The following is a 24,520-nucleotide window of genomic DNA, read 5'->3' on the forward strand; positions in this document are numbered from 1 at the left end:
CTACTACATGGTATTTCTCCGCCATTCCAAAGTAAATTGCTTGAGTGCTACCTTTAAACAATTCAAAAGTTATTACCTCTGATTTGTGTCAATGTTTTATAGCTCATGAGGAAGTATGTGGTGTTTATCTTTCAATCTTGTTGGGCAACTTTCACCAATGGACTAGTGGCTTCATCCGCTTATCCAATAATTTTGCAAAAAGAGCCGGCAATGGGATTCCCGGTCCCAAATTAATTAACAAAAATAGACACTCCTCCATGGTATGTGATTGTTGGACGGCACCCGAAGGATTCGGTTAGCCATGGCTTGAGAAAGCAAAGGTGGGGAGGAGTGTCATCATAATAAAACTAAAATAAAAAGGCACTCCTTCATGGTATGAGATTGTTGGCAGGCACCCGAGGATTCGGTTAGCCATGGTTTGTGAAAGAAAGGTTGGAAGGAGTGCCACACAAAAATAAAATAAAATGGGAGCCGCTCTTTGAAGGTTTGTCTGGCAAGAGGGTTAGAGTACCCGCTACCATTCGTTGACAACAACAAACACCTCTCAAAATTTTACTTTTATGCTCTCTTTATGTTTTCAAAACCAAAGCTCTAGCACAAATACAGCAATCGATGCTTTCCTCGTTGAAGGACCATTCTTTTACTTTTATTGTTGAGTCAGTTTACCTATCTCCTTCCACCTTAAGAAGCAAACACTTGTGTGAACTGTGCATTGATTCCTACATATTTGCATATTGCACTTGTTATATTACTTTATGTTGACAATATCCATGAGATATACATGTTACAAGTTGAAAGCAACCGCTGAAACTTAATCTTCCTATGTGTTGCTTCAACACCTTTACTTTGATTTATTGCTTTATGAGTTAACTCTTATGCAAGACTTATTGATGCTTGTCTTGAAGTACTATTCATGAAAAGTCTTTGTCATATGATTCACTTGTTTACTCATGTCATTACCTTTGCTTTGATCGCTGCATTCATTACATATGTTTACAAATAGTATGATCAAGATTATGATGGCATGTCACTTCGGAAATTATCTTTGTTATCGTTTTACCTGCTCGGGACGAGCGTAACTAAGCTTGGGGATGCCGATACGTCTCCAACGTATCGATAATTTCTTATGTTCCATGCTACTTTATTGATGATACCTACATGTTTTATGCACACTTTATGTCATATTCGTGCATTTTCCGGAACTAACCTATTAACAAGATGCCGAAGTGCCGCTTCTCGTTTTCTCGCTGTTTTTGGTTTCAGAAATCCTAGTAACGAAATATTCTCGGAATTGGACGAAATCAACGCCCAGGTTCCTATTTTGCCCGGAAGCATCCAGAACACCCGAGAGCCGCCAGAGGGGGGCCCTGTGGGCCCCAGATGACAGGGTGGCGCGGCCAGGGCTGGGCCCGCGCCACCCTATGGTGTCGTCGCCCCTTCGACCCTCTGACGCCGCCTCTTCGCCTATATAAAGGCTCCGTCGCGAAAACCCTGATACGAAGGACGAAACCCACAGAAACCTTCCAGAGCCGCCGTCATCGTGAAGCCAAGATCTGGGGGACAGGAGTCTCTGTTCCGGCACCCTGCCGGAGCGGGGAAGTGCCCCCGGAAGGCTTCTCCATCGACACCGCTGCCATCTCCACCGCCATCTTCATCACCGCTGCTGCTCCCATGAGGAGGGAGTAGTTCTCCATCGAGGCTCGGGGCTGTACCGGTAGCTATGTGGTTCATCTCTCTCCTATGTAGTTCAATACAATAATCTCATGAGCTGCCTTACATGATTGAGATTCATATGATGATGCTTGTAATCTAGATGTCATTATGCTAGTCAAGTGGGTTTTACTTATGTGATCTCCGGAGACTCCTTGTCCCACGTGTGTAAAGGTGACGAGTGTGTGCACCGTGTGGGTCTCTTAGGCTATATTTCACGAAGTACTTATTCACTGTTGAAGAGCGTAGTGAAGTGCTTATTTATATCTCTTGATGATTGCAATGTGTTTGTATCACAATTTATCTATGTGCTACTCTAGTGATGTGTTATTAAAGTAGTTTTATTCCTCCTGCATGTGTGCAAAGGTGACGATGCGTGCACCGTGTTAGTACTTGGTTTATGCTATGATCATGATCTCTTGTAGATTGCGAAGTTAACTATTGCTATGATAATATTGATGTGATCTATTCCTCCTACATATGCATGAAGGTGACAGTGTGCATGCTATGCTAGTACTTGGTTTAGTTGTTTTGATCTATCTTACACTTAAGGTTACTTAAACATGAGCATTATTGTGGAGCTTGTTAACTCCGGCATTGAGGGTTCGTGTAATCCTACGCAATGTGTTCATCATCCAACAAAAGTGTAGAGTATGCATTTATCTATTACGTTATGTGATCAAAGTTGAGAGTGTCCACTAGTGAAAGTCTATTCCCTAGGCCTTGTTCCTAAATATCGCTATCGCTGCTTGTTTACTTGTTTTACTCGTGTTACTACTCGCTGCAATACTACCACCATCAACTACACGCCAGCAAGCTATTTTCTCGGCGCCGTTGCTACTGCTTATATATATTCATACCACCCGTATTTCACTATCTCTTCGCCGAACTAGTGCACCTATTAGGTGTGTTGGGGACACAAGAGACTTCTTGCTTTGTGGTTGCAGGGTTGCATGAGAGGGATATCTTTGACCTCTTCCTCCCTGAGTTCGATAAACCTTGGGTGATCCACTTAAGGGAAACTTGCTGCTGTTCTACAAACCTCTACTCTTGGAGGCCCAACACTGTCTACAGGAAAGGAGGGGGAACGTAGACATCAACCGGCCGACCCGTGCCTTCTTGCCGGAACACGAGCCGCTAGCCTCCTGGTCGTTCTTCGTCTTGCGGAACGGCCAGCATATCTTCCTCATGCCGTCGGTGGGGTGGATACTGTGGGATTTGGCAATGGTTTGGTCGGGGAAATGGGCGTCGGCAGCGTCCGTTTAAGAGGCTCCGACGCCATCTCGACTTCAATGGCCTGCCACTGCAACGTCTACTAGCTGCGCACGCTCGCGGAAGCAGTTGTGCCGCTGCCAGGCGGGCCCGTGCGAGGACCGAGCGGACACTTTGCGTGTCCGCAGAGACGCAAACCTGGCGCATACTTGGGCCAGGTTTGCGTCTCCGCGGACGGCCCGGTCACTTTGCGTCGCGCCGCTGGAGGTGGTGCCAGACACATTTTCGGTCACGGCAGACACAAATGGTCACTCAGCGTCCGTTTGTGTCGCGCCGCTGGGATGCCCATATGACAACAAAGGCAGATTTTTCGGTCAAATCGGCCTACAAATGAAGCTGCTCATGGGATAGCTAGACATAGTTATATTTCTAAGAATTTCTGTAATTGGGTCGATGAACCCCCTATCTTTATCCTTCAGCAACTTGTAAACGATGTAACTATCTTGTGATTCGCGATAGTAGGTTCCAGACGCACTCTTTTTCTTCTAGGATACCGAAGGGGACTGGAAGTTTTTTAATGAGGCCTGGAAAAAAAACCCCTCTCGCGAAAGGCTCCCGCGACCGCGTCGTCCCCCGCGGGCGACGGGGCCGCGCCGCCACCTCCCTCGTCCAGCTCCCCCTCCTCCTCTTCTCCTCCGCCGTCGTCGGCGTGCGTCGCCGGCAAGGCCCGGGCCGGCGGCTGATACGTCTCAAACGTATCTATAATTTCTTATGTTCCATGCTACTTTTATTACAATACTTGAGTGTTTTACACATACTTTACAGCGTTATTTTACATTTTCCGGCACTAACCTATTAACAAGATGCCGAAGTGCCGATTGTTGTTTTCTGTTGTTTTTGGTTTCGAAATCCTAGTAAGGAAATATTCTCGGAATTGGACGAAATCAACGCCCAGGGGCCTATTTTTGCACGAAGCTTCCAGAAGACCGAGGGAGAGACGAAGTGGGGCCACGAGGTGGCCAGACACTAGGGCCGCGCGGCCCTAGTGTGTGGGCCCCCCTCTTAATGGCTAAAAAGAAAGAACTTCTTGGGAGATAACCCATGTGTTTATTTTGCTACAGTACTTTGTTTTATATTTGTGGCTTGGAAGTTATTTACTACTGTAGCAACCTCTCCTTATCTTAGTTTTGTGTTTTGTTGTGCCAAGTGAAGTCTTTGATAGTAAAGTTCATACTAGATTTGGATTACTGCGCAGAAACAGATTTCTTTGCTGTCACGAATCTGGGTCTACCTCCCTGTAGGTAGCTCAGAAAATTAAGCCAATTTACGAGCATGATCCTCAGATATGTACGCAACTTTCATTCAATTTGAGCATTTTCTTTTGAGCAAGTCTGGTGGCCTAATAAAATCCATATTTACGGACTGTTCTGTTTTGACAGATTCTGCCTTTTATTTTGCATTGCCTCTTTTGCTATGTTGGATGAATTTCTTTGATCCATTAATGTCCAGTAGCTTTATGCAATGTCCAGAAGTGTTAAGAATGATTGTGTCACCTCTGAACATGTGAATTTTTATTATGCACTAACCCTCTAATGAGTTGTTTCGAGTTTGGTGTGGAGGAAGTTTTCAAGGATCAAGAGAGGAGTATGATGCAATATGATCAAGGAGAGTGAAAGCTCTAAGCTTGGGGATGCCCCGGTGGTTCACCCCTGCATATTCTAAGAAGACTCAAGCGTCTAAGCTTGGGGATGCCCAAGGCATCCCCTTCTTCATCGACAACATTATCGGGTTCCTCCCCTGAAACTATATTTTTATTCCGTCACATCTTATGCACTTTGCTTGGAGCGTCGGTTTGTTTTTGTTTTTTGTTTTGTTTGAATAAAATGGATCCTAGCATTCACTTTATGGGAGAGAGACACGCTCCGCTGTAGCATATGGACAAATATGTCCTTAGGCTCTACTCATAGTATTCATGGCGAAGTTTCTTCTTCGTTAAATTGTTATATGGTTGGAATTGGAAAATGATACATGTAGTAAATTGCTATAATGTCTTGGATAATTTGATACTTGGCAATTGTTGTGCTCATGTTTAAGCTCTTGCATCATATACTTTGCACCCATTAATGAAGAAATACTTAGAGCTTGCTAATTTGGTTTGCATATTTGGTTTCTCTAGAGTCTAGATAACATCTAGTATTGAGTTTTGAACAACAAGGAAGACGGTATGGAGTCTTATAATGTTTACCATATGTCTTTTATGTGAGTTTTGCTGTACCGTTCATCCTTGTGTTTGTTTCAAATAACCTTGCTAGCCTAAACCTTGTATCGAGAGGGAATACTTCTCATGCATCCAAAATACTTGAGCCAACCACTATGCATTGTGTCCACCATACCTACCTACTACATGGTATTTATCCGCCATTCCAAAGTAAATTGCTTGAGTGCTACCTTTAAAATTCCATCATTCACCTTTGCAATATATAGCTCATGGGACAAATAGCTTAAAAACTATTGTGGTATTGAATATGTACTTATGCACTTTATCTCTTATTAAGTTGCTTGTTGTGCGATAATCATGTTTCGGGGACGCCATCAACTATTCTTTGTTGAATATCATGTGAGTTGCTATGCATGTCCGTCTTGTCTGAAGCAAGAGAGATCTACCACCTTCATGGTTGGAGCATGCATATTGTTAGAGAAGAACATTGGGCCGCTAACTAAAGCCATGATTCATGGTGGAAGTTTCAGTTTGGACATATATCCTCAATCTCATATGAGAATAATAATTGTTGCCACATGCTTATGCATTAAAGAGGAGTCCATTATCCGTTGTCCATGTTGTCCCGGTATGGATGTCTAAGTTGAGAATAATCAAAAGCGAGAAATCCAAAATGCGAGCTTTCTCCTTAGACCTTTGTACAGAGCGGCATGGAGGTACCCCATTGTGACACTTGGTCAAAACATGTGCATTGCAAAGATCCGGTAGTCCAAGTTAATTAGGACAAGGTGCGGGCACTATTAGTATACTATGCATGAGACTTGCAACTTGTAAGATATAATGTACATAACTCATATGCTTTATTACTACCGTTGACAAAATTGTTTCATGTTTTCAAAATAAAAGCTCTAGCACAAATATAGCAATCGATGCTTTCCTCTTTGAAGGACCATTCTTTTTACTTTTATGTTGAGTCAGTTCACCTATCTCTCTCCACCTCAAGAAGCAAACACTTGTGTGAATTGTGCATTGATTCCTACATACTTGCATATTGTACTTGTTATATTACTCTATGTTGGCTATTATCCATGAGATATACATGTTACAAGTTGAAAGCAACCGCTGAAACTTAATCTTCCTTTGTGTTGCTTCAATACCTTTACTTTGATTTATTGCTTTATGAGTTAACTCTTATGCAAGACTTATTAACACTTGTCTTGAAGTACTATTCATGAAAAGTCTTTGCTATATGATTCACCTGTTTACTCATGTCATCACCATTGTTTTGATCGCTGCATCCACTACATATGTTTACAAATAGTATGATCAAGGTTATGATGGCATATCACTTCGAAATTATCTTTGTTATCGTTTTACCTCGCTCGGGACGAGCAGAACTAAGCTTGGGGATGCTTGATACGTCTTCGACGTATCGATAATTTCTTATGTTCTATGCCATATTATTGATGATACCTACATGTTTTATGCACACTTTATGTCATATTCGTGCATTTTCTGGAACTAACCTATTAACAAGATGTCGAAGTGCCAGTTCCTATTTTCTGCTGTTTTTGGTTTCGAAATCCTAGTAACGAAATATTCTCGGAATTGGACGAAACGAAGACCCGGGGCCCTATTTTTCCACGGAGCTTCCGAAGACCGAAGAACACACGAAGTGGGGCCACGAGGTGGCCAAGCTATAGGGCGGCGCGGCCCAAGCCCGGCCGCGCCGACCTATAGTGTGGGCCCCTCGTTAGCCCCCCGACTCCGCCCTTCCGCCTACTTAAAGCCTCCGTCGCGAAACCCCCGATGCGAAGAACCACGATACGGAAAACCTTCCCGAGCCGCCGCCATCGCGAAGCCAAGATCCGGGGGACAGGAGTCTGCGTTCCGGCACCTCGCCGGAGCGGGGAAGTGCCCCCGGAAGGCTTCTCCATCGACACCGCTGCCATCTCCACCGCCATCTTCATCACCGCTGCTGCTCCCATGAGGAGGGAGTAGTTCTCCATCGAGGCTCGGGGCTGTACCGGTAGCTATGTGGTTCATCTCTCTCCTATGTACTTCAATACAATAATCTCATGAGCTGCCTTACATGATCGAGATTCATATGATGATGCTTGTAATCTAGATGTCGTTATGCTAGTCAAGTGAGTTTTACTTATGTGATCTCCGGAGACTCCTTGTCCCACGTGTGTAAAGGTGACAGTGTGTGCACCGTGTGGGTCTCTTAGGCTATATTTCACAGAATACTTATTCACTCGTTGAATGGCATAGTGAGGTGCTTATTTATATCTCTTTATGATTGCAATGTGTTTGTATCACAATTTATCTATGTGCTACTCTAGCAATGTTATTAAAGTAGTTTTATTCCTCCCGCACGTGTGCAAAGGTGACGATGTGTGCACCGTGTTAGTACTTGGTTTATGCTATGATCATGATCTCTTGTAGATTGCGAAGTTAACTATTGCTATGATAATATTGATGTGATCTATTCCTCCTACATATGCATGAAGGTGACGAGTGTGCATGCTATGTTAGTACTTGGTTTAGTCTTTTGATCTATCTTACACTAAAGGTTACTAAAATATGAGCATTATTGTGGAGCTTGTTAACTCCGGCATTGAGGGTTCGTGTAATCCTACGCAATGTGTTCATCATCCAACAAGAGTGTAGAGTATGCATTTATCTATTCTCGTTATGTGATCAAAGTTGAGAGTGTCCACTAGTGAAAGTCTAATCCCTAGGCCTTGTTCCTAAATATCGCTATCGCTGCTTGTTTACTTGTTTTATCGCGTTACTATCGCTGCGTTACTACTGTCTGCGTTACTACTGCTGCGTTACTACTGCTTGTTTACTCGTCCTGGGCAAAGCACTTTTCCGATGCCGTTGCTACTACTTATTCATACCACCCGTATTTCACTATCTCTTCGCCGAACTAGTGCACCTATTAGGTGTGTTGGGGACACAAGAGACTTCTTGCTTTGTGGTTGCGGGGTTGCATGAGAGGGATATCTTTGACCTCTTCCTCCCCGAGTTCGATAAACCTTGGGTGATCCACTTAAGGGAAACTTGCTGCTGTTCTACAAACCTCTGCTCTTGGAGGCCCAACACCTGTCTACAAGAATAGAAGCTCACGTAGACATCGGTTCACGAACCGTAGGGTGACACACTTAAAGTTGGATGTTGAAATGGTAGTACTTGAATATGGAATGGAGTTCGAATATTTGTTCGGAGTCCCGGATGAGATCCCGGACATCACGAGGAGTTCCGGAATGGTCCGGAGAATAAGATTCATATATAGGATGTCATTTTATGTGAATTAAAATGTCGCGGAAGGTTCTATGGAAGGTTCTAGAAGGTTCTAGAAAAGTCCGGAAGAAACCACCAAGGAAGGTGGAGTCCACATGGGACTCCACCTCCATGGCCGGCCAACCCTAGTGGGGGAGGAGTCCCAAGTGGACTCCCCTTAGGGGGCTGGCCACCCCCCATATGGGAGGTGGAACTCCCACCTTTGGTGGGAGTCCTAGCTTGGCTAGGTTTCCCCTCATTATGGAAGGTTTTTGGTTCGGGTCTTATTCGAAGACTTGGAGACCAACTCTTGGGGATCCACCTATATAATGAGGGGCCAAGGGAGGGGGCCGGCCACCCCAAGACCACAAGCTGGCCGCCCCCCTTGAAGTGGCCGGCCACCCCCTCCCAAACCCTAGCCGCCCCCTTCTCCTCCATATCTTCCGCGTAGCTTTAGCGAAGCTCCGCCGGAGTTCTCCACCGCCACCGACACCACGCCGTCGTGCTGTCGGATTCAAGAGGAGCTACTACTTCCGCTGCCCGCTGGAACGGGAGGTGGACGTCGTCTTCATCAACAACCGAACGTGTGACCGAGTACGGAGGTGCTGCCCGTTCGTGGCGCCGGAACCGATCGTGATCAAGATCTTCTACGCGCTTTTGCAAGCGGCAAGTGAACGTCTACCGCAGCAACAAGAGCCTCATCTTGTAGGCTTTGGAATCTCTTCAAGGGTGAGACTCGATACCCCCTCGTTGCTACCGTCTTCTAGATTGCATCTTGGCTTGGATTGCGTGTTCGCGGTAGGAAATTTTTTGTTTTCTATGCAACGTTATCCTACACTTTCGTCTAGAATATGGCCATCTTTTACCCTAGGAAAATACTCCATTTGTCGCTTCTTTCACCCGAAAAAAGTATTACTAAATTCTTCTAAAGCACCTTCAAAAAAATATACTTACTCTACCGTTGCCGCCTCTTTCAGTAGGGAAAAATACACTGCATTTTCATGTAGCAACTCCAAAAAGGCTCTAGGCACAACAACTACCGCCGTCCGTCACATTTTCACCTGGGATGACCTTCTTCTACTCCATCACCCATTGCCTCTTTCGGCCGGAGTAATACTACCATTTCCTTTTGTAGAAACATCGAAAATAAAACCACTCCACCATTCGCCCCCTATTTCACCGACACTTCTACGGTACTTCAGTCAGCCGCCTCTTTAGCCGGGAAAATCATACCATCTTCTCTACGAAATCTCCTCGGAACTATATAGTTTATCCACCATTCTGTCTCCTATACTACGACGACCATTGGATGGCTCTTTTATCTGGGGAAATACTGCTAACATTTTCTAGGGAACCATTAGAACATGTTGTTACTTAACCATCTTTCGTCTAGATTACGGTCATATTTTACCCTCGGAAAATACTCCATTCACCGCCCGAAAATATTATTGAATTCTTCTAAAGCACCTTCAAAAAATATACTTACTCTACCATTCGCCGCCTCTTTCAGTAGGGAAAAATGCCACTGCCTTTTTATGTAGCAACTCCAAAAAGGCTCTAGGCACAACAACTACCACCGTCCGTCACATTTTCACCTGGGATGACCTTCTTCTACTCCAACACCCGTTGCCTCTTTCGGCTGGAGAAATACTACCATTTCCTTTTGTAGTAACACCGAAAACAAAAGCATTCCACCATTCGCCACCTATTTCATCGACACTTCTACCGTACTTGAGCAACCCATATATTGTTTCATTTCTACAATATTTTAACCAACGATCTAGACACAAAAGCACCAAACCATTCGCCGCCTATTTCACTGGCACTGCCGCGATACTTTAGCAACCCAAATATTGTATTATTTCTATAAAATTGTAACCAACGATATTGAAACCAAAGGCGCGGTCGAGTTTTAGATGTTTCTTCAGCTATTTTTGAAAAAGAATCCCACACTCTTAAATCTAAAAACACCATTTTTTTAAAAAAAATGCCACACCATAGACAAACTTCCTAGTTCATTGGAATGGAGGTATTCACGTGGAGTTAATGTGGAGGGGTAGAAGAAGACAGTCCAACCGGAGTAGATCTGATCGGGCAAACCCTCCCTGACCCTGGAGCTTCATCCCCAAACCAAGCCCTCTCGTCTCTGCCTATTGGCCTTCCTGCCAACGCTGATCTCAGTCTGCCCGTCCCTCCCTCCCTCCCTGCTCGCCGCGTCGCCGGCGACCTCAGCTCCCAGCGACGATGGTGCCGAGGTGAGTTTTCTTCCTCCTACAGAAGACCTCCGCACGCTCCCCCAGTAATGCCGTGGGTTCTCTTCGGACTCCCGCGGGCTCCGCCCAGGGTCCGGGAGGCCGTCTCCGCATCCGCTTTGTCCTGCTATCTGCCATCTCCATTTTCAGCTTGCGAAAACCCTATTTCCTCCTCAACTATCCGTCGGCGCTGCACCTAAATTCTTGCCGTATTTGGGGGTTTCTGACTCCCGTCTCTTCTCAATTCCTCTGCAGCTTTTCCATCACTTATTAGTGTGGCGTGGCGGCTCGACCTGCAGAACGCAGCACCAGCATGGAGACTACCCCGCTGACGCAGCAGACCTTTGAGTTCAACGACAAGGTGCGCCTTTCGGGCTCCACTTCCCCCGGTTCAGTTCTGGTTTTCGTCCAATGCAGTGAGGCTACATCTTGGTGGATGACTGGATGTGCTTTGCAGGTGTTGCAGGACGAGCTGCATAGGCTGGGGCTCAAGGTCAACCACCATGAGGAGAACATCAGGTTCCTCAAGTCCGAGATCAACACCGTCCAAGAGTCCATAGCCGACCTGAGAAGTAAGATGTTTTCTGTGTTCGTCAAATTGGCTTGTTCTTTGTTTGAGAATGAAGTGGACAGATTCCATCTGGCAGACAATTAGTCAAACATTAAGCTGTCTAGTTCTTGGTACTCCCCCCGGTTCAGTTTAACAGGTGCGCATGTAATTGTTACTGAACCAGAGGGAGTAATAGTTGAACTCTTATCATTTATGTACTCTATTTGCCAAAACTCGCGTGTAGCGTCGTTTCAAATGATGTTAACATTATCCTATTCAGAGAAACTCACAGCGTTCAGACTTGAATGACTATCCTTGCAAGTGCTGAATCCTGAATTGATGGTGTATCAAATAGCTGATAAGATGGTGTGCAATTACACGCTTGCTATTAGGGTGCATGTCCTGTAAAACGAACATCATTTTGACAATCTAAAAATGCCCTAAACCTTAAACATCATTTTGAGAATCTAAAAATGCCGTGCTATAAAAGGACATGCACAAACAAGTATAGAAATGTTCTCCAGAAAATCTGCTACCAGTGAAGAGCTTTTTATACATCTATGCAGTTTTCCAACTTTAAATTCAGTGTACACCTGAGATGCACAAAAGACACAATTGGCTATGAGTAGTATTTTCACATGATGCCCTTGTGCCAATTTTATAAAAGGAAGTCAGAGCTGTCATCTACTTTTCTCGATCTATTGCCCCTATTTATATGCTGAACCCTAGAACTTTTGACGGTAACTTGGAAAGGGTGATGTAATTTCAAATCATCATACAATAGTTGTCCTATTCTTTCTTAAATCTATCGCCCCTATTTACGCTGTTTCCTGGAACTTCTGTCAGTTAAACTTGGAAAGGGGGTGGTAATTGCAAATAATGGTACATCTGTTCAAGAAGCTGAGACGCTTGTTATTCAAAGCATACTTAATCAGGAAAAGACAGCGGCTTCGCTTGTATGCCATCTGCGCAAGTATGAACAAACGCAAATAATGAAAGATGTCCTTGGTGTTGTGGCTACCTTGGGAAAAGTAAATGATGATAATCTAAGCAGGTCAGTTGTTTATCTTTGTTTTCTATTGGGTTTAGCGTCTCTGTTGGTGCTAATTTACTTCACACGATATGCTTGTTTGTCTACGTTTGATGTTATCATTTTCTTCTTGCAAATTTGTGATAGCCTACTGTCAGAGTACTTGGGAATAGACAATATGCTTGGCCTCGTTTGCAAGACTTATAATTGCATCAAGGATCTTGAAATATATGACAACAAAGGCATCATTGATAAGAAAGAAGGTATTCATCGACTTGCTGGCACAATTGGAAGGCCTCTCGATGGGAGGTTCACCGTGTTCTGTCTTGAAAACATAAGGTGCCATTCTAAATATTAAATTCTTCTATTCTCTATTGGACTCAGACTGTGTGAACACTTTAACATTATACACTACTACACTCTGCAGGCCTTTTTCTGGAAAAGTTATGATTGATGATAGACAGAGACATCTTATACTGCATAAACCAAGGTTGCCTAGCGGGGAGGCTCCTCCTGGCTTTCTTGGTTTCGCAGTAAATATGATAGATATGGACGAGGCATACTTGAGTTATCTCACACCCAATGGCCATGGCCTTAGGGAGACTTTGTTTTACAGTTTGTTTTCTCATTTGCAAGTTTATAAAACTACAGCTGATCTACGAAGTGCTATTCCCTTGATAAATGATGGTGCCATTTCTCTGGATGGTGGTATATTCAGGCCTAATGGTTCATTCTGCCTTGGTGATAGGTACACAAATATGAATTTCATCCCTTTAGATTTCTTCATAATGTTGATGATGGATGACAGTGTTTGAGTTTTGCAGATTCTCCTGATTAGTGAGTCTTATCATAACTCTAGACATTTCACTGCCTGTAAAAACCTATACTCTGTCCCTATTTAGGTGGCACACATGTTTTTTGAGTTCTAAGTTTGACCATCAATTTGACCAACAAAAACGACTATATTTCATGTAAATTATACCATTATAAATTCGTATCCATATAAAGTTTTTAGTGGTATAATTTTTATAACAAGTAACACGTGTTATATTGGTCAAAGTTAAAACATGTAAAACAAAGGCGCCATCTGCGTTGGGACAGATGGAGTATTCAATAAAAAACAGGATTATCTTTCACAAGCTCAGTTTATCACACTTGTTACAGCTGAAATAAGACAGTAATGTCGATTCCAGTAAGATCTATACAGTAAGCAAAACTATCAAGGATCTGCAGTTACTCTGCCTGTTTATTAATAATCGTTATGAAATGCAGCTTGTAGTTCTCTTTGTTCTCAAAAGAGAAATCCTACTCTCTATTGTTACGTTACCCTGATGTATACGTATTGCTCTTTTTGTACTAAAATTTAGGTCATCACTCTTTCTTGATGATTATAAGTGACATTTGTAGGAAAAATGTAGAAGTGAAATTTACTGTAACTGCAAGCCTTGTGGATTCAAGCACACATGGAAGTACCACTCAAATGGAATATCAAGTTAAACTGAAGAACTGGGAGAAGGAAAGGCTTGTTGAGGATTTAAAAAGAGAGGAAGAGCTGTTAAAGCAAGTTAAGGACTTATTCGCCAATCTAAAGCAACAACTTATGGACAGTCGTCTCATTTCACCACCGGTGGCAAAGGTGCATTCGCAGTTCCTTTCTTTTCTCCTCGAAACTTCAGCTACTACATAAGGCAGCCTTTCGCAAAAAATAAAAATAAAAACCCACATAAGGCAGCAATACAATGCAACATGATGTATGCACAAATTTTAGCTTCCGCAGCTCGTACTGGTTATCTTTCTCTGAGATGTGGTATTTCAATGTAGTTCATGTAAGGTTTATTATGCTCTGAAATTTTTGTGGTGCATCTTGGCCACAGCTGCCTGCTGAACAGGAGGGGTGAGTCAGAGTGGTCCGTTAGAAAAATAGAAATGAAAAACAGTGATCACCTTTTCCTCATCTGTTCTCTGTGGTAGAAATGACACAACAATAGCACTGCCATATTCAGCCTTCACATGTTGCATCAGTTATCTGTTGGTTTCAGAATGATACTTATGGAGCATCTACACACAATTCATGTAATAACATGATTGGAGGATACTAATAGTCTGGTATATTTGATTCGTGTATTTATGTGGATTAATCATTGTTTTTGAGGATGGAAACACACTTGGTTCTCCCATACTTGGCTTTATCTACCTCGAAGTTTATTAACAATTGCCGGTTCGTTGAAACCAAATTTTAAGGTGCTGCATAGTAATGTAACATACTCCAACTTATGAAAGCAGGAGTTATGGGGCAAATCGTTATTGATCAGTGTTACATTCTTCCCAAGTCTCTTGTAGATATACCAAGATACCTTTTTTTCTCTCAGTAAAAAAGAGAAATACTTGATGCTCTCATGCAGTATGTCATACAAGAGCTGCAAGAGATTTATATTCTTCACTTGATTTTCATAGTCTCAGGAGTTCTACCCATCCAACTTACTAAAAAAATGCAACTTCACTAGGACAGGCAGATATCATTTTTTATTTTCCATATTTAAGTAAATGATGAAAAATACTGAACATGCCAATGGACCTGATGCGATTTCTTTTCTGCAGAGGGTGCAGGTTTCGCCAACAAATCGCTCACCAGCAACTCCAGGAAGTAATCCGTTTTCAGCAACTCGTGGAAGTAACCACTTTGCAGCATCTCCTGGAAGCCCGTTTGCAGCAACTCCTAGAAGTAACCCGTTTGCAGGAACTCCTGGAAACAGTTCATTTGCAGCCAAGCCCCCTCACATGCGCTGACAGTATAAATGTTCACATGCAATTTTCTTGTGCTGGGAGTATTGCATGTGCTGGTTTCGTTCCTGCTAAACCAACTTCGTTTTGCGATGTTCTTGAAGCTAGTTTCTAGTGCACAGTAGAGATGCAAAAAGTTAGTACAGAACTGACTTCTGTTCATGAGTTGGTCTCTGGCTGTTTGAAACGGATGTCTTATTTTGTTAGTTTTTCCCCTTCACTTCTTTTGCGCACCTTTCAAAAGAGAAGAGAAGGTGATAGAAAAGGTCCAACCTAACCGAATTCTGGAGAAGATTTCAAGCAACAGGGAAAGTGTTGTCTTGTTTCTTCACTAGCTGATTGTTTTGTTCCTGAACCTTCCTGCTGGAAGATGGCAGGAGCTTTTGTTCCCTCCAATCATGTATGAAACATGATGTAACAAATCAGTGAATTTATCAGTGAAGCAGCCTAGATTACTAAGGAGTAACCATTCTTGATACGTCTTAGCTGCATTGGCTGATCTGATGATTACATTGGTTATCGTTTTGCTTGTTGAAATTTGGCATCGATTTTTTGTCATGACACAGCAGAAACCATAGAATAAGGTTTTGATATCAGTAGAACACAGTTTTTCATGAGGCAACCTTGTCCTTGTGTCGAAAGCAACCAGCAGGGTGCAATACAATTCCACAAGTTCCCTGTAATCGCTTGCAAGATGGAACCGTCGAATCGGAGCTACAAACACCGCTCGAAGAATCTGACCTAGCTAGACAATGTCAAGACCGAGAAATAAAAATCTGAAGAGTTGAACCAGTCCCTCTTCCTGTCTTCAGCATGCACCACAGTTCCTTGGGTCTGAATTACTTGTCACTGCAAATTGCAAATGCGAATAAGATCTCCCTGGATTCAATGGACATCTGCTTGCAAACGAAAACGAATTGTGGACGTGTGCTTTTCAGTCATTAGACGCACCTTTTGTTGCTGCTGGAAGGGACTTTTCTTCCCTTGCCGGCTATAACATCGTCCATGCTCTGGCCGTAGCGCCTGTACCGGCCGCCGGAGGCGACGAAGCCAGGGCACGGCCGGTAGGCCTTGATCGGCCACCAGCCGAACAAGGGGACGGCGGCTATGCCGCCCATGATCCGCCCTTCGCCATTGCAGCCCCGCTCCGTTTCCTCCCGGCCGCAGCCCTTGCACCCCCTAAGCACGGTCAGCATATCATCATTTCATCAAGTACAAGCTATTTGAAATTGGAAACACACCATATAAAAATCCAACTGAAGATGAATTTACAGACTTATCGGTAAATTCAGCAGTTTATAGTTTACATCAGCAGTTTTTTACAAGTTACGGTTTCTCAAAAGAAATGGAATGGTAAATTCAGTTTAGCAGAAGTTGCCAAACAAGATGTGACTCCGCAAGTGGAAACGAAAAAAAAAAAGAGGTTTAGCAAAAAGTTGTCAAACAGGATGTGACTCAGCTATACACGAACTACAACAGTGGTAACAAAAAAACAAAGAAAATTAGGTTCTACCGAGAATTGAACTCGGGTTACTGGATTCAGAGTCCAATGTCCTAACCGCTAGACCATAGAACCATTTTCTGATAGATAATCGTCTTCACGGTTTATAATTTATTCATCACTTGCATAATCATACTTTCCAGTGAATTTGAGACAGTATAATTCACTAGACCTGAACGGAAGCATGTACCTGAAGTTGGGGTCATCCCTGTAATCATAGCTGACAGGTGCAGGAGCAGGAGCAGGGGAGGTCGCCTCTGCTGCTCCCTCTTGGTCTTTGGTCACAACGGAAGAAGACGATGAGCTACCATTTGAGCTGCATACAAGGCTGCCTCTGGCTCTGGTTGGTGCGTGCTTCCTGTGCAGAAGTGGAGATGAGGAGTGGCTGGTCGAGGAGAAGACAGCGTTGTGGAGAGGAGGAGCGGGGAGCTGTAGCAGCCAGAGGGAGGCCGCCATTGCTGGCGTGTCTATGCCACACTCCCTGTGTGCTCTCCCTCCCTGGAGATGGAGCCAGGGGAGAAAGAAGAAGAAATGGAGGAGAAAATTGGGGGAGGTAGAGAAAGATTGGACGATGAACTGGGAACCACGTGGTCGGGACGGAGGCTTGTGGTGAGGATAATGCATGGTGGGTGATTTTTTGGGCGGATTTAATCAGTTTTTCGTCTCTGAACTGTTTTAAAAAACACTGGTTACCTCAAAAAGATTGTTTTTTTTAGAAGCAAAAAGATTGTTGTTATCTTGACGTGAGAAGTCATACCGTCCATGTGGCGAAAAAAATATAAATCAAAAACAGGTTCTACCGAGAATTGAACTCGGGTTACTGGATTCAGAGTCCAATGTCCTAACCGCTAGACCATAGAACCTGATTTGATTATTGCCACCTACAACCTACATATAAACCATTTACGCAGACCCTGCTGGCCCTGGCTTTAGGCCTATGGACCATTGACCAAATAATCCCGAGAAAACCTTTAAAAGGACAATTCATAATGTATGACACGAGGTTGGGCCTAAGTTTAATCTCGAATTGGTAATATAGTGCGAGTTGGATTTCTTTAGTTCTATCAAATGTTCTTCAAGCAGTCGCGACGACATGTAGATTAGGAGTACCTCATGTGTGTGCTCCTTCTCTGCCACCCATCTCGACATGCACAACTTAGATCAAATTTTAGTACTCGGACATTTATTGGTGACTCCTCAACAAATATATAACATAATTTTATAAACAATCTAATTAAGCTGACTATCAAACCGCGAGGTACTGAGACATTGATTAAAGAAAACATACTCAAAGGAGCTAGAATATCCCCTAGTGGTGCGGGTGGGGGGGGGGGGGGGGGGAAATAGGCGTTTTGATAATATTATGGATTGGCATAATCCTAAGGAAAAAAGTTACAGTAGTCTAATTTTGACAAACACGAACTCAAAGTATGGTATACACTAAACTAATTGCACCAGAAAAATCTTACTAAACAAGATAGGCAATTAGAAGTAAAATTAGTAAGAAATTCAAATGATGCATAATATATATAAAATAGAGCTAGTGTGGACTACAAAATGTAAGATAGAGACAACTGATGTTTACCTGGAATTCAAATATCCATTGATATTCTACTCACAATTGGAGAGGTTGTGCCAAATACTCCACACGGTCACAAGGACATAGCCTTCTTCACCGAGAAAAATACGAGCTCCCCCTAGCTTCTTCCTCCATCTTGTACATGGTAAGCTTCACAAATTATTCGGCCACTCGGGCCTCTTCAAAATCTTCACAAATAGGTAAGCAAGGTAACAAACACCAAACCGTCTAGGAGATAGTTGCCTCCGAAAGCAACAACCTTTCACTCTCTCACTCCGAACAATTGACCCAGAGAGCTCAGACCAATGAAACAAATGCAAATCAAAGCAACTTGTGCTCAAATCCATCATCCCAAGTTTTACTAAAATAAAAATGAAAAACTCATGCAATAGAGTGAGTGAAGAGGAGGTGAACAATGAAGAAGGTCAACAAATGAGTTTTAGATCCCTGAGATTATTTTCCCTCACATAGAATAGAGATTAATGCTTTGGAGGAGGATCTTTGATGCACAAAATAGGGGAGAACCTAGATACAAGAGCCTCCCTCTAGTGGGGTAGAAGACTCCCTTTTATATGCCCAAAGAAATATGCTCGTTACCTTTCCTGCAACCGGTCCAGACATGGTTTTGGACACTCAAGCTTTGGTACCAAGCAAAAAAACATTTAACTTACCTTGATGGTGACGTTCATGCTCGCTTGGTGAAGGCTCACCCCCCCCCCCCGCCCCACAAGCTTCACTTAAGCACATCCCCACATATCCATGATCATAAAATGGACCGCAAGTTCGAGCATAAATGTGCCCTTCTCGACCTTGATGATGGTCTCCACCTAGAAATGCAGATCGGCGAAAGAAGTTTTGGATGGTCCAGAATGATTGATGAAGATGAACACGTGATTATTATAGAAAGGAAAATGAGGGGAGCTATGCCAGACACATCCGAGCATCGTCATGGATCTGGCAAAGAGATAAAAGGCATGTGAACCACTCCAAGTACATTTGGTACATCTGCCTCGTCGCACATCATTGTTCGCAGAAAACGGAGGAGAATATAAACTAAGTGCAAATCTAGATCCATTCTCCTATTTTTTATCCACAAAAGAAGGAATGTACAATCAAAACCTAGCACTAAGCGTGAATGTTGTGTAGAGCAGGGGAAGTGGCCGAGCACGTATCTCCCTCCTCTTCGACCGGCAAAGCTGGAGGAGAGAAGAGGGAGATGAGGCATCGGAAAAATCAAGGTAGAAGACAAGAGCAAGATTGGTGGGGAGAAGTGGAAGAGAGACAAATATGCCCACCGCGGAGTTATAGCATGTAAATCATTGGTATCAAGGTACCACCAATAATGTTTTACGGATTCTCATAGCAAAAAAAGATTCTCTTAACAATATGCAAGTACACAAAGAACATTTAGAAGTGACATCAGTCGACGGTGTATTTCCAAGATTGGTCCCTGCCTCGACGAGACGAATAGTGGCAACTAACATGGTGCCATGGCAACAGATTGAGAACAAAATTGGAACAGACGTGGCTACCATACAAATTCGCGCATGATTGCTTGCTGCTGCCACACCGTGAATAATAGCACTAGCCGTAGCTCCCCTCGTCCCTCACCTAGATCCTAATCCCAGACTGCTCGTGCGGTCGTGCAGCTCCATTGGCCCCCGCGCGCGCTTTTCTTAGACAAGAACCGCCCCGGAATCCGCGGCGCGAGCCCCGCCTCCCCCGCGCAGCTCCCACAAAGCGCCGGAAGCGCAGCGCTCCCCCGCCCACACACCGGAGGACCGGGATCGCGCGCGCGAACGTCGACGCGCTTGCTGTCCGTCGGCGGGCGGGGCGGAGGCGGCCGTGCGCGCGCGCGCGCGCCATGGACGTCGACAGCGTCGAGTGCCTGTCGCTGCCCGACGCCGCCATGGACGCGGCGGACGACGTCGGCCTCGCCACCCTCCACCCGCACATCACCTCCGCCTCCGCCTCCTCCAGGCCCGCCCCGTTCCCCAACCCCAAGGGCGGCGGCGGCGGCGGCGCGGGAGGCATGGTCGCGCCGGGGAGCAGCGTGCACGAGCTGCTCGAGTGCCCCGTCTGCACCAACTCCATGTACCCGCCGATCCACCAGGTTCTTTGATTTTGCTCCCCCAACAAGGTTCTTGATTTCCCAATTTTTGCGACGGCGCGCTATGGAGTAGTACGGCTGTGATTCTGTCTTCGGCGGTTCTTGGGCTCGAATGGGGATGTGGGTTTGGGAAATCGGGCGTGGATAAACACGAAATTACTTTCAACTAGCATCAAATTTGTGGGGATATTGGCGTAGTGACTGTGGGTTGACTCTCGTTCCTCAATCCTCCTACGCTGGGATAATTTGGGTGACTTGTTCATTCCTTGCGTTATTGTTCCTTTCCTGCTATGTAGACGAGTAAGAAAAGGTAGGAATTAAGTCTTATAGACGACCAAGCTATCAGATGGCTTCTAGCCTGTCAAAATTGTAGTTGAATACTGAGCAGAAATTGGTGCTACATGCTACTAATAAACTGTGGGAGTTGAGTATTCACAAACCTCGTTACATTTAGGCCTTGTTTACTTCTAAGGTATTTATGGGGATGGGAGGGGATTATTTCGTATCCCGGAAAATCCCCACTAGTCCGTTTACTTCTCCGGTTTTGAACCAAATAATCCCGAGATATCCCCTCCCATCCCCACATTTTTTGCCTAAATCAAAAACTCTCCATCATACTACTGTATTTTTGGGGAGGGGTATTTGAGGGGATTGGGTGAACACCAAATCCCCTCCCATCCCCATACCTATTGGAAAGAAAAATACGAGAGAAGTAAACAAGGCCTTAGTTTCGAATTGCATTTTATTCTCTTCACATGATTGTGAATTTCTGACCAGCCCTCTTAGTTGGGGGACACAAACTGGAGTGCAGGCCAATCAAATCAACTTATCTTAGAAATTCCTGCATTTAACCTATATAGTGGTGTATAATAGATCAATCTGAATATATGCACTTACGCAATCATAGTCGCAGTTGTACAAAAAAATGGACCCTAATCGCGCACGACTGCCATATGGCGCGACCCAACCCAGAGCTGCCACTTGTCAGTATAACAAGCTGGCAACTTTCCGAAGTTGCCATCCCTGCCACGCGTTCCAGATCCGATGGTGGCGATTCCGCTGCGCCAGGGAGCAGAAATACTAATGTGCAGGCTCCATAATTTTCCAAAATAATTCAGTCGTCAGTGTTAGAGTTGAATATCAAACGAACTCTTTTTGTTTTGCAAAAAAATGAACTATATTTTAAACAGGAACAGATGTACGGGATCATATACGGGGTTATGAAATTAACATGTGGAAAGTTATTGGTAATAGCAGATCTAGCTGTATGTTGGAGGGACCTAAGAGCATGTCTAACAGGCTCCGTATTTTTCTGCCCCTTAAAACGCGAGTAGAGGGACCCTGTATTCAGTTTTCACCGGCCAAAAACTCGTCCGAGCTAGCAGAACCCGTATCCCCACCCCGTAAAACAGAATATTCTCGATGCGCTGCCAATAGCGCTTGCCGCCTTGGTCCACTCCGGTGCACGCATCCATCCCCACCTTACTCCAAGCACGGACCAAGATCGCGTCTTCGATCTCGGCGTAGTTCGCCGTGCGTGGCTCGGCGTCGTGGAAGAACCGGCGGCAGCCGAGATCAACCTCAACCACCTCCTCTTCACCCTCATCCTCCTCCTCGTCATCAATCTCTTCGACGTTGCCCTCCCCATCGAACGCATCGATGCCGGCGTCCAAGTCCACCGCAGATTCGTTGAGCATGTCCATGTACGATGTTGTGGACTCAACATCGAACACCTTGTCTACGTCCATGTAGGGTGGCGGCGGCGAGGGCGTCGCCTCGGACGGAACGGAGGGAGGAGGGGCCGTGGCCTTGGAAGACGGTGGAGGCGCGAGGCCGATGCGGTTGACTGCCTTTGTCTTCACCTTGGACTGCGGGGCACCCCTCGGCTCGGCCGCCTTCGTCTTCATCCTGCCCTCCTTCTTGGCAGACGGCGGGGCTACGGCCGGCAGAGCTGCGGCCGCCGCAGGGGCTTCGAAGAATTGCTTCGGAAACCTCTTCCTATTCGATGGGATGGTGGCGGAGATCATGGCCGACACGTCGCCGGCATTTGGCGGACCTCCGACAGGGACATCAACCACCGCGGCCGAAGGATGTGCACCGCCGGTGGTCGGCGGCCCTTGCGGAGGATCCATGGCAGCGGGATCCGGCCGCGTCGTTGCCGGGAAGGGCGGGGCGGAGGAGGTCGGGCCGCGGCGGCGGCGGTTGGGTTTCGCTGAAACCCTTCGCGCGCAGTGGAGGGGAGGATACTGGTTTGGCCCTCTATTCCCGCTCCCACCCCGCACAAGTAGGGGGCGAAGACCCGCCCCGTAATCGAAACCGGGAAAAATCGACGCGGGGCCTTTTTTACGGGGCCTGCTAGACGGCCGGGTAGAGCCCAACCCCGTATTTCGGCGGTTATTATACGGGTTTGGTCCTTTTAAGGGGTCTGTTAGACATGCTCTAATTGTGTGGAACGGAAGCTCCATGTGTTGTGTAATGCTAGTTTTTGACGTGGCTCTAATCCTTTTACTGCATTTACAGTGCCAAAATGGACACACTTTGTGTTCCACATGCAAAGCTAGGGTACATAATCGTTGCCCTACTTGCCGACAAGAACTCGGTGATATCAGGTGCTTGGCACTGGAGAAAGTAGCTGAATCGCTTGAGCTTCCCTGTAAGTACTACACCTTGGGGTGCCCAGAGATCTTCCCATACTACAGCAAGATAAAGCATGAAGCACTGTGCAGCTTTAGACCATATAATTGCCCCTACGCTGGTTCTGAGTGTTCTGTGACCGGTGATATCCCTTACCTTGTTAACCATCTGAGGGATGACCACAAAGTTGATATGCACAGCGGCTGCACATTCAACCATAGATACGTCAAATCCAACCCAAGAGAAGTCGAAAACGCCACCTGGATGCTGACGGTAAGTATTTATAGCAGAATGTTTTCTCTTGTTCCACTTTGGTTTAATATACCTAGATATAAGATCATCCGCCACATACAGTAGTTCTTGGTATAATGTAACCTTGTATACATTTGAATTCTTGATACATTTGTTTGGTATATTTTGAGTAGGTGTTTCACTGTTTCGGGCAGTACTTCTGCCTGCACTTTGAGGCCTTCCAGCTTGGGATGGCACCAGTGTACATGGCCTTCCTTCGTTTCATGGGGGATGAGAATGAGGCAAGGAACTACAGCTACAGCCTCGAGGTCGGTGCCAATGGCAGGAAGATGGTATGGGAGGGCACCCCCAGGAGTGTCCGGGACAGCCACCGGAAGGTGCGGGACAGCCACGATGGCCTCCTGATCCAGAGAAACATGGCATTGTTTTTCTCAGGGGGCGACCGGAAGGAGCTGAAGCTGAGGATCACCGGCCGGATCTGGAAGGAGCAGCAGACACCGGATGGCGCCTGCGTACCAATTCTCTGTAGCTAAGCAACGGACAATATTCAAAAAAATGGATCTGATATCATTTGACTGGATATCGGCCGTCCTGTTGCCATACCCTACTGTTTTCGTATGGTCTGAGGCGACGTTTCACGGTTTTGTCTTTGTTCAGCGAAATTAGGAGGGTAGGATGATCTTGTAAAGTAAACTCTGTATATATGGCATCCCACACCTTATTACAGGTTGGCTCAACAAGCTCTCTGGTGCCTTCAGCTGTGTTTCAGCAGTAAACTGCATTCTTACCAAACTCTGTCATCAGTCTTGCGACTTGAGATGTGGTAATACAGATTCTAGCAAGTCAGACTGAAGCTATAAGCTGACACTGAAATAGGGTATATATATATATATATATACTTTGGAGTGGGATTGTGGGGGCCTAGTGGATATCAGCACTTTGGATTAGAACTGCACATGGAGATTTGAAATGCTGATCTACATGACATTTGACAGCTCGATTAGTGATAGACTTCTGCTCCAGGGTAATCTTGTATGATAGATTAGTGACTTAAGTTACATGTTAATGTCTTTATCAAGATACGCAACGTGTATCAAATGGCAAATTTGCCATTGACTTTGTCTCAAATGGCACAGTCGTGCTGTAATTTCCTATTAAGAATCTCGTGCCGGAATAGGGTGTCTTTTGTACAAAGATTTTTTATAGAAACTTTGAAGGATACCCATATCTTCGGTATTTTCTTGTGTGAGTTATTTATATATTTGATGGGATTGGAGGAGTGCGGACAATGAGGCTGAGCTACAGGGAGCCTTTTATTTTTAAAAATTCAAAAATCATATTTGCAACTTAGATAAAATTCTGAAAAAGTCTAGATATAGACAATGATGTATCCTACAACCATG

At 44.9% G+C, this 24,520-nt stretch overlaps 3 protein-coding genes and 2 non-coding genes across 5 annotated transcripts; 2 read left to right on the forward strand and 3 right to left on the reverse strand.

Moving 5' to 3' along the window:
* The first annotated feature begins 10,515 nt into the window (after positions 1-10,515).
* LOC124701099 (protein DEFECTIVE IN MERISTEM SILENCING 3-like) lies at positions 10,516-15,206 on the forward strand. The gene is made up of 8 exons (XM_047233146.1): positions 10,516-10,683; positions 10,936-11,041; positions 11,138-11,252; positions 12,077-12,284; positions 12,408-12,599; positions 12,688-13,008; positions 13,668-13,896; positions 14,859-15,206. Exons 2-8 carry the CDS (start codon positions 10,994-10,996, stop codon positions 15,045-15,047), a joined length of 1,302 nt encoding a protein of 433 aa, XP_047089102.1. The 5' UTR covers positions 10,516-10,683; positions 10,936-10,993; the 3' UTR covers positions 15,048-15,206.
* Positions 15,207-15,674: 468 nt separating this feature from the next.
* On the reverse strand, positions 15,675-17,032 carry LOC124694186. Its single transcript, XM_047227203.1, has 3 exons — positions 16,733-17,032; positions 15,993-16,220; positions 15,675-15,890 (listed from the first exon to the last, which is right to left on the reverse strand). The coding sequence occupies exons 1-3, from the start codon at positions 16,996-16,998 to the stop codon at positions 15,881-15,883; spliced, it is 504 nt and encodes a 167-aa protein (XP_047083159.1). The 5' UTR covers positions 16,999-17,032; the 3' UTR covers positions 15,675-15,880.
* Positions 16,546-16,617, reverse strand: TRNAQ-CUG. Its single transcript has one exon. It is a non-coding gene; the product is annotated as a tRNA-Gln (tRNA).
* Positions 17,033-17,333: 301 nt separating the features above from the next.
* TRNAQ-CUG lies at positions 17,334-17,405 on the reverse strand. The gene has a single exon. It is a non-coding gene; the product is annotated as a tRNA-Gln (tRNA).
* A 2,580-nt stretch (positions 17,406-19,985) lies between these two features.
* Positions 19,986-23,857, forward strand: LOC124701100 (E3 ubiquitin-protein ligase SINAT5-like). The gene is made up of 3 exons (XM_047233147.1): positions 19,986-20,234; positions 22,752-23,138; positions 23,291-23,857. The coding sequence occupies exons 1-3, from the start codon at positions 19,986-19,988 to the stop codon at positions 23,648-23,650; spliced, it is 996 nt and encodes a 331-aa protein (XP_047089103.1). The 3' UTR covers positions 23,651-23,857.
* Positions 23,858-24,520: the final 663 nt, after the last annotated feature.

Source organism: Lolium rigidum, chromosome 3, assembly GCF_022539505.1.
Source record: "Lolium rigidum isolate FL_2022 chromosome 3, APGP_CSIRO_Lrig_0.1, whole genome shotgun sequence".
NCBI lineage: Eukaryota > Viridiplantae > Streptophyta > Magnoliopsida > Poales > Poaceae > Lolium > Lolium rigidum.

What these genes read in the sequence shown, in the direction of transcription:
- LOC124701099 (XM_047233146.1), top strand. Translation starts at nt 10,994, where the DNA reads ATGGAGACTACCCCGCTGACGCAGCAGACCTTTGAGTTCAACGACAAG. An exon ending in CCTTTGAGTTCAACGACAAG is followed by an intron (nt 11,042 to 11,137) that starts GTGCGCCTTTCG and finishes TGTGCTTTGCAG; the next exon opens with GTGTTGCAGGACGAGCTGCA. An exon ending in GTCCATAGCCGACCTGAGAA is followed by an intron (nt 11,253 to 12,076) that starts GTAAGATGTTTT and finishes AACTTCTGTCAG; the next exon opens with TTAAACTTGGAAAGGGGGTG.
- LOC124694186 (XM_047227203.1), bottom strand. Translation starts at nt 16,998, where the DNA reads ATGGCGGCCTCCCTCTGGCTGCTACAGCTCCCCGCTCCTCCTCTCCAC. An exon ending in AGGGATGACCCCAACTTCAG is followed by an intron (nt 16,221 to 16,732) that starts GTACATGCTTCC and finishes GACCGTGCTTAG; the next exon opens with GGGGTGCAAGGGCTGCGGCC.
- LOC124701100 (XM_047233147.1), top strand. Translation starts at nt 19,986, where the DNA reads ATGGACGTCGACAGCGTCGAGTGCCTGTCGCTGCCCGACGCCGCCATG. An exon ending in TGTACCCGCCGATCCACCAG is followed by an intron (nt 20,235 to 22,751) that starts GTTCTTTGATTT and finishes CTGCATTTACAG; the next exon opens with TGCCAAAATGGACACACTTT. An exon ending in ACGCCACCTGGATGCTGACG is followed by an intron (nt 23,139 to 23,290) that starts GTAAGTATTTAT and finishes TATTTTGAGTAG; the next exon opens with GTGTTTCACTGTTTCGGGCA.